This window comes from Sturnus vulgaris, chromosome 15 (genome assembly GCF_052056855.1).
Source record: "Sturnus vulgaris isolate bStuVul1 chromosome 15, bStuVul1.hap1, whole genome shotgun sequence".
Taxonomy (NCBI): Eukaryota; Metazoa; Chordata; class Aves; order Passeriformes; family Sturnidae; genus Sturnus; species Sturnus vulgaris.
In genome coordinates this window covers 12,479,976-12,489,176 of record NC_142257.1, presented here as the reverse complement: position 1 = coordinate 12,489,176, position 9,201 = coordinate 12,479,976, and the positions used below count along the sequence as shown (strand labels likewise).

The 9,201-nt window shown below is 48.6% G+C and overlaps 1 protein-coding gene across 1 annotated transcript; it reads right to left on the bottom strand.

Moving 5' to 3' along the window:
• Positions 1-5,031: 5,031 nt before the first annotated feature.
• LOC148221991 (uncharacterized) lies at positions 5,032-8,797 on the bottom strand. Its single transcript, XM_088174012.1, has 4 exons — positions 8,044-8,797; positions 7,306-7,356; positions 6,840-6,953; positions 5,032-6,393 (listed from the first exon to the last, which is right to left on the bottom strand). Exons 1-4 carry the CDS (start codon positions 8,371-8,373, stop codon positions 6,283-6,285), a joined length of 606 nt encoding a protein of 201 aa, XP_088030138.1. The 5' UTR covers positions 8,374-8,797; the 3' UTR covers positions 5,032-6,282.
• Between the last annotated feature and the right edge of the window lie 404 nt (positions 8,798-9,201).

Sequence of the window (9,201 nt, the reverse complement as noted above, 5' to 3'; positions counted from 1 at the left end):
ATGCCCTCGAGGTACCTGTGGCAGCTCTGGCCCTCCTGAGCAATTGTAGCAGCTTTGCACAAGATCTCCATATTGTTATCTCTCTGGGAAAAAACACATGATGTTTTAAAAATACTCTTGTATAGTCATGGCTTATTAGCAGCAGATTAATACACTACAAATAATATCTTTCTATTCTAAAGGATATCTGATTATTGTGGTTTGAGGTGCTAAAGCCTCCCTGAAGCTTCCCATCTTGATCTATACACATCTGGCTCTGCTCCCATCCCTTTCTTGGTGAGGAGGAATCAACCCCTGGCAGAAGGTGTGGCAGTGTGACACAGCAGTGAGCACCCCTGTGATGGAGCATCGTTCTCCTGTTGCACATGTAGAATCTGGGACCCTGTGAAGCTGCTCCCTACAGGTTTCCTGGGAGTGAAGCTGGTTTGAGCAGGCATAGGTGCTACAGGAATAACAAAAGCACCTGGGAAGAGTTTGCCTTCATTAGAGGCTTTGAGAAGTCCTATAGCAGAGACACCTGGAAGATGAGGAGTTAATAAAGTGCTGGTGGCAATTAAAAAACTATTTGACTTTTTTCTCCGGGGGATGTTCCCAGTGCTGCCTGCTCTATCTCAGCTTTCATGAACAGTATCTTCAAACAAGTGACCAGTCTGTCCCTGTGAGCATGGGCAACTGTGAGTGTGGGGCTGTGCAGCATCTCAGGCATCACTTCTCACTACCAGGGCTGCTCCCTGTGGCAGAAGGGGTGTGGGGATCCCCTGAAGGGTGGTGAGCCCCAGCCCCCAATGAAGGCTGCTGTACCCCTCACTGGGTGTAGCACAAGGTAAGGGCATAGGCTTTCTGTGAAAACAGGAACTCAGGGGCTAGGGAGCGTGGCTTAGGCAGCAGTTTTCAGAGCAGAAAAGAGGCTTTATTATCTGCTATTAAATCTTGTGCTAACTGCAGAGCCTTCCCCCAGGTAAGGGGCTAAAGAGAGGTACTGTGTCTACCCAGTGCTCAAGATGCTGTGCAATAGGCATATGTAGGGGTCTGAGCTGGTGACAGCACTCCAAGGCAAAGGGAGATGTTCCTCCCTCTGAAAAGCTGAAACCACTGTTTGCTGCCCAAGCACAGGTGCCCATCCGTGCCCATCCTCTGGCCTCTGCATGTCCCCAGGGTGGCCAAAAGCCACCAATGCTGCTTTGGTTGGAGGTGAAGATGGGTGTGGGAAGGTGAGGGCACTTGTGCAGGGCATCGGGAGTGGTGAGAACCAGCTGGGCAGCCCAACGTTTGTGCTGGGGGTCACAGTGGGCTCCTTGCTCCTCCCCAGCACCACTCCAGGGCAGGCAGGATCCCGGGCTTCTCTCCTGCCTTCCACTGCGCTGTGCTCTCCTCTGGCCCCCAGTATCCTCCCAGTACCCATCAGGGCTATATAGTTGGGGTTTTTTCTTACCTTATAATCTGCAAAAATATTTGTCACATTCATCTCGTTACAGGAAACCTTTACGAAGATACAAAGGAGAGGAGCAGTCAGGCTCCAGACAACACCATCCATCCTGACATGCACACAACAGATATGCATCTGGCCACCCGCCAGGCCCCAGGAGCACTGTGAACCCTGTGCTCCTCACCTTCCTCTGGCTCAGCATCAGTCCCTCTGAGCCTGGTGAAACAGTCTGTCCCTCCCATCAGTGGGTAAAGCAACAACCAGCCCTACCTCCATGTGCTGGAGCTGGTCCAGCAGCTTGATGCTCTCCTTCAGCATGTTGGTCCGTAGTGTGTGTGTCCATGGAGTGACCACGTCACCCAGGCAGGCTGACAGCATCAGGAAGGTGAGCAGGACCTGAACCACGATACTCATGGCCTGCTTTGGCTGGACCTCTTCAGCTCTTAGTCTCTGGGTCGTCTGGTGATCTGTAACTGTATGTGCTTTTCTGGAGGAAGCACCTCAATTTATTACTGTAAAAGTGCTGAACCAGAAGGAAAAACTTATTTTTCCCTTATAGGCACTTTCCAAAGTTGCTCCCAATTAGGAGAGCAACAGCTCTTTTTTGTGCAAGTCAAAATTTCCTTCTGATCTTGCATTATGAAATTTCCACTGTAAGATGACAGTGGCGGGAGCCAGGTTATATACAGTATATAAGCTGCCTGGTTTGAAGATTCTCCATTTCTTCATATCTCAAGGCTTTCTCTACACCATGAATTGGAAGTGATTAAACTGGGTAGCCCATTGCTCTGGCACACTCCAGCAACATTTTTCTTTTTGTTTTCCTTTGAGTATCCTGGAAGTTCCTCTGTTGTGTTTCATTTTAGTATCTCCAGATCATGTAAAGCATCCTTCATCTGCACACTGATTTCCATCCCTGAGTTTCTTAACCTGGGGAAAACCAAAATATATGGCAGAGCTGTGTGGTACAAACTTGGGCAGAAGCAGAGCACCAGCATGGGGGCGTTGTGGAGAGCTGGGGGCCCTCCTGACCAAACAGGATCCTCAAACCAGTGTGGCATCCTGCAGGGTTGTGTGCAGGGAGATGGTGTGAGTAATCCTGCTGTGTTGATGCTGAGAAACTGAGGGTCTGTGGCCCTATTCCAGTGTTTCAGGGAGTTGGAGGCTGCCCTGTCCATCCTGTCCTGCTTGGGGAACAACAGGCTGAGTTTTCAGACAGTGGGCTCTGCCAGCCCCACCAACCAGTACTGCCACAGGAAATGGCACTGAGAAACGCTGAGCTGGGAAACTTTGGAGTTTTGTAATAACTAATAGGGATTTTTCTAACTCAAACAGCAACTTGCCACCAGATAACAACTTGTGAGCACTTGATGAATCCGGGAGTAGCCAGACAGAGAGTAATTTTGTTTGTCTGGTTCCAAGATGCCCCAGATGAAGTTAGGTGAAGTCACTGACACAGAAAGACCTTTGTGAGAGATTTGCCAGTGGAGAGCTGTGCTGTTTCCTACCTCCCTGTTATGGAGGGCAGATAAAGGAGCATGCTCTGGCTGTGTGACTGCATCCATAGCCTCCAGGGATGGTGGGTCTTCACCAGCATGCCCAGAGCTGTCCCACTAGTCTGGGATGAGTAGTGGTGGTGGTAGGATCCCTGCCTCAAAGTGATGCTGGAGGTGATAGAGGCAGCAGCCCTGTCCTGCAGACACAAGGATTTCCCCAGTGACCATGATGGAAAGCTCTAAAACTGAAATCAGTGAAGAGAAAATGCTCAAATCACAGAAAAAGCTAAACTTTGCTCTACTCAGGCTGAATCATGGTGGAAAACTGCATCACTGTGTGATGAGAAAGTCACCAGTCATGTTGGGTTTGCATGGCAAGGTTTTGATAGTGAGGAGCTACAAGGCTGGGTTCTGTGAGAAGCTGCTGGAAGATTTCCCAATGCCTGATGGAGCCAGGTCCAGTTGCTCCAAGTGGGGCCTGCTGCTGGACAAGGACCAGCCCATTGGCAACAATGGCATTGCCCTGGGGAAAAGCCCTGCACAACTGGAAGCTGGAAGAGAAAGGAGAGAAAATCAGGAGCCAAGTTAAGCCTAGGAGGAGTGGATGGATGGAGTTAAGGTGTTTTAAGACTTAGTTTTTATTTCTCATTATCCTATTCTGATTTGATAGACAATAAATTGAATAATTAAATAATTAAACTAATTTTCCCCCAAGTTGAATATTTTGACAGTAATTGCTGATTATTTTTTCCTTGTCCTTGCTCTGACTCAAGCCTTTTGTTGTGTTTTCTCCCTACTGCCCACCTGAAGGTGACAGGGGTGCTGTGGTAGGACCCTGACGTCCATCCAGGATCAATAATCCAACACAACAGCAAATTCAAAGATTTTCATATCCTTTCCTAAGGGTGGGATAGAGCTGATGGCAGTGATGGCCCTATCTCTTGCTGAAGGGACAGCTACAGCAACAGCGGGGTCCCCACTGTTTCTGAAGCCCTGGCTGTACGTTCATCCGAGCCATCATCCAGGGATGAACCTGCCCTGCTTCCCTACCAAAAAAAGGTGCTTGATTCAGAAATGTGTCCTCGGTTTTTCTTCTCTTGGAGCTCCTTGGGCTCTGTGATTTGGAGCATCTCCCATACCACAAGGATCCTGCCCAGGCTCTCAAGCACGGATATACCTATGGCCACTGAGACTGCGCTCTGCCAAAAGTCACAGCCACCAGCTCAGCTTTCCCCTCTTTGTCCTAAACCAGAAAGATCCCAGCACAGCCACTGAGACAGGGCCTTGAGGGTTTGCCCAGCTGTTACATCCTGCCTGTGGTAACTGGCAGCGATGGCAGCAGGGATCATGGAATCACAGAATCAGAGAACTACAGAACAGGTAGGAAGGGACCCATAAGAGTCATCGAGTCCCGCTCCTGGCCCTGTACAGCACTATCCCAAAGGGTCACACCATGTGTCCAAGGGTATTGTCCATGTTCTGTTCTCATGCATTTCTGCTGCTGCTATGCCTGCCACTGATAGTGCTGGAGTTTACCCAGGGCAAATCCCAAGGCTGCAGTCGAGCCTCTATTTCATGCATTTAGAGCATGTATAAGAATTTCCAGCAGTTATTTTGTGGATTTATTTCCTACATGAGTGCTGCTGGCACTAAGTAAGTTCTGGTCCATAAACCAGACCCATCCTTTCCCTCTCCTGTCAGACAAGACTTCCTCTGCCTGCAGCTCTACTTTGGCTCCTGCTGGCTCCCCCACCAGCCCCCACTGCCCCCAGACCACAGCCTGCACCTCAAAATCCCCCTCCACCATGGCCCCATGCACAAGACCCTCTTCCCAAGCAAAGGCTTTCATCTTTCATTCTCCAGCCCTTCCTTTCACCAATTTCCTAAGCCACAAGCCAGGTGGGTTCTTTGATGCCTTTTCCTTTCTTCAGGCCTTGCTCTTGGTGGCAGAGTGGGTACATTTACTGTACATTGTTCCAAAAATGCCACCACTCCTGACCAAGGAGGCAGCTGCCCTGACACTCCTCATAAACTGCTGAAGGTAAGAGGGAATTGACAGCATAAACTATGGACACGAAGAGTTCTTAACTCAGTTGTTTATTGCTTAAGCCCATGGGCACTTCAATAAAATCAGTGCATAGTTGATATGAACAAAATAGTAAAATTAAGACGTTCAAATACATAGTAATTTGAATATATTAACTCTCATAATAAAAAATATTTTAAATAGAGAGAAGGACAATAAATTACAAATCAGCACATGCTCATTCATTGTTGTGCAAAGGCAATCAGACAGCAAGAGTTCCCTAAAATGAGGTAGCAGTATTTTAAATATGATTGTATTCCACAGAAATACCGTGTAATTTCAAAATAAACCTTGAATCCTGGTTTTTCCTTTTTATTTTGGGTCCCAAGAAAAGAAAAGCTTTCAACAGCCGGGACTTTCTGGTCTTGAGTCTTTAAATTACACACTGTAAAAATAAGTTATTTAAATAACATATAATAATAAATAAACTTCAGAAATATGATGCCAGTGAGCACCTATTAGATTTAAAGTTATCCTACAGACTATCCTGTCTTCAGTATTAATAACTTAAAAGCCACCTACAATAGAGACACTGAATTTGCAGTAACAGTTCCAGCCCCTCCGACCTGTTTTCCCTCCCAGATTTTGTTTCTCGAATGCTGCGCTTCCCCAGCTCTGCTCCCAGAAATCGTCTTCCCTCTCAGCTACTGTAGTAACACATCAGTGAAAAATGTATCATTTCAGCCTAGATTCGATCTCTTTAAGAAGAGAAGATGATTATGAAGAAACATCCCGTCACTAACAGGAAGCAGATAATCTGGTTTTGATTTTGGTAGGTGCTGCAGGAACAGATAAATTAGTTAAGAGCTTGGGCTCCTCGGCAGCTGGTCCAGGTGCTTTGCTCCTCCCGACTTGGCAAACCCTCCCGCATCCCACCTTCTGAAGAGGGGCGGTTGTCATATCCCAGCTGAATGAGCAGCAGGGAAGAGTCAAGGGCAGCCTTGTACAAATGAGACCTCTCTTGCTAAGGTCGAGTGACATCTAACACACTGCACTTGGATGGAAAATTTGGGAAATGTCAAGTGCCTGCCGCTCTGCGAACATTTCCAATTGCAGCTGAGGACCTCGGGTGCTCGACGTACCCTCTGGGACGTATCCTCTGGCCGTGATAATTGGTTTTGTTTAGGAGGGCTGGAGCAGGGCTGAAAAAGTGCACGAAACGAGGAGCAGAAAGAAAAAAATAAAACAAAATATAACCAAACCACTCTGCAAAATCTATTTTAGAGCCACCAGCAGTGAGATCCTGGGGCTCCGGGCTGGCAGGGGTGCCCGTCTCACTGTGTAGCCGACGAGCCCCTGCGCCTGTACATCCCCTGGGTGAAGTTCCCCAGAGCTGGCAAGAAGTGGCGCAGGTAGACCTCATTTTCATCGCTCAGGAAGCAGTTCTGGGGAAGGAAAAATGTAAATACATTAGAGCTGGCAGCACGATTTAGCAGCTGGGACGGTGGGTACCCAGGCTCCCAGCCCAGACAGATGCTTTGTTTGCCTCCTTTGCTTCATGAATAATTCAGCAAATAACTCAGAGTGGTGAGGATGTTAGCCCTGGAGCCCAAGAATTGTCCTTTGCTCAGAACAAGCGTCTGGCCCCTGTGCCAAGCAATGAGTCCCATGACCATTGGTCTGGGGTGGCTGTGGCTGGTGGGAACTGTCGTCCCCTTCCCGTAGAGGCAGATTAACCTGCAGCACTGGCAGGTTTGCAATGCCCAGCTCTGACCTCATTCAAGAGAACAAATTCTGATCTGCCCTGTGGTACCCTCAGTGTGGGGGCACAGGCACCATGGGGCCAGAGCTGCAGAGCACAGCACAAGCAAGGAGGTGCACTCCCGCCTACCTTCTTGCCATGCAGGCGCTTCAGGTTGGTGATGAGCGGCTCATAGATTTCCTTGCACCTGGTGACTTTAGTGAGTGCCATGTCTGCCTGGCACAGCAGCTTCTGGTCTGTCAGCTGGGGAACGCAGAGGGGAATGATTAGAACCATGTAGCAGAATTAAGTTGAAGTTGCTTATTCAGGTGTCCGGCACTGGCAGGAGATTCCACAGTGGCTTCCTGACTTGCTTTCATGTTACAACAGTGACTTGGGCTGTGCCCCACGACTGGGGCTGGGGGGAGCTGGGGGGCAGAGATATGGGCTGGAGGCTGGTGCTTGGGCACAACCAACAACCAGCTCACCCCAATGACTGGCACTGAGTAGCCCCTTAATGACTAATAAAGCTACCTCAGCTACAAGTGCTGTGCCTCATGGGAGGCTCTGGCTATGTCTGGATTTATGATAAATGCATCTTTGCATAGGTGTTTACCTGTTGATCCGTGAAGGCAACCTGTGCCACTCGGGTATCATTGCAGGGGACCTGGAGAGGCAACACAAGGGAGAGTCATGGTTATAAGACTGTCATTATAAGACCATCGTTTTGAGACCATCCCCAAGAAATCACCTGCTGTGCCCTCTCCCAGGAAGGGGCATCATGTCGCCATCCATCTCCAGTAGGCCATGGCATGGATGCACCCTTGGTGATGCCATTACTGAGATCCATCTTTCAACAAATTTTTTCCAAGCAGGCCCCTGGACACAGGACCTTGGCTTGCACAGCACTTGTTTGGGAAGATGCAGGAGAATCCCTGTGTACTCAGTGAGAGTAGAGCAGGGAACCCATGGCAGCTCACACTGCCCAGACCACCATGTCCATGTTCCCAAGCTGCCTCTGTCACCCTGACACAGAACATTTTCTTGTTCCTTAGCACTTTTTTCTCCAAAGTACCTAATGTCAGGTGGAAAACTTCGTCTGATTTGACCCTAGGAGCTGCTTGTGCCCCTAAGTCAAGTGCTGACCACACAAAGTCTAGGCTGAAATGGGCCAGGGCGCTCCAAGCGATAGGTGGGATGGAGTGAAATGAACCAGCAGGAGGGCTCCTGCCACCCAGGTGGGCATCAATTCCTGTGGTGCAGTGCTGGCACCTGGCCTTGGACACTGAAGAACATCATCATCAACAACAAGGTTAGAAAGCAAAGCAAAGCTGAGAGGTGTAACAACATTTACCTGCACTCCTGAGTTGAGCTGCTGGATCAGGAGGATGACCTCCTTCAGTATCTGCTGTGGAGATGGAGTCGCGGCTCTGGAAGAGATGAGCTGGAGCAGGGAGAGTAGAGTGAAAGCTGTCTTCAGTGAGGGGAGCATCCTGTCACCACTGTCTGAGCACGTCCTGTGCTGTCTGGGCTGGATGGCCAGGGTCTCTCTGCCTCTCTGAGACAGCACCATTTTTATAGGGTGAAGAAGGACCTGCGTCTCCATTGCAACTGCCAAATATAGGTATCTTCCTGTGCAGCACAGAGGATGCAGTGGGAAGTGAGACACCCCAAAGAAGGGCATTACGTAATGGTGGCAAAAATTGCTTTATACGTTGAATAACATTATCTATTATTCTATATATACATGCAGATTTTAATCACCTGATAGATAAGGAGATACTGGGATGAGAAGATGAGAACTTCTTTTCAGTGTTCAAGTATCTATTTACAATCAAACAGGTTTGCAATATGCTGCATGTGGAAAGCCATGGACATATGAAGGACTGAACCAAGCGCATTGCCAGGCTTGAGTAAAGTCAAGGCATGATCTTATGTGCAGAGAAATATCCATTGGTGCTTTCCTGGCCTCCACAATGGAAAAGACAAACAGTTATGCAGAAGGATGAACTCTAGAATGTGCATGGCTGGATACCTGCCAGGCTCCTGTCTTGTGTGTTGGTATCTCATGGGGGATGACATGGCACTAGCAGGTACCTGGACCTCTCCTCCTGCAAGGCTCCTTTTCCCAGTGGTCCTTGGGCCATGCTGGGACCATAGTGCCCTGTGCTATAGCTCGGCCACCACCAGCAGAAAAGGGGATCATGAGCAATAGTAATGCTTCAGGGAAGGGCCTATCACAGGGATGCTGTTGGAGGAAGAACTGAACTGTGTGCCAGAAAATATTAATCGCCTTTGGCCATAACAGCAGTAGCTGCAGCAAGCTCAAGTTGTTACAGATTTGAAGGGAAGAAAACCTCAAAACTTTTATCAAGATGTTAAACAAATGCAAAAACAAAAAAAGTGGTCTTGTTTGTAAAGGAAGAAGTAGCTGAGGGTGTTTTCTGGCATGTGGGTATTTGGCTTCAACCAGGACGTAGCACAAATGCCATTGTGGGAGGATGGCTCCTGC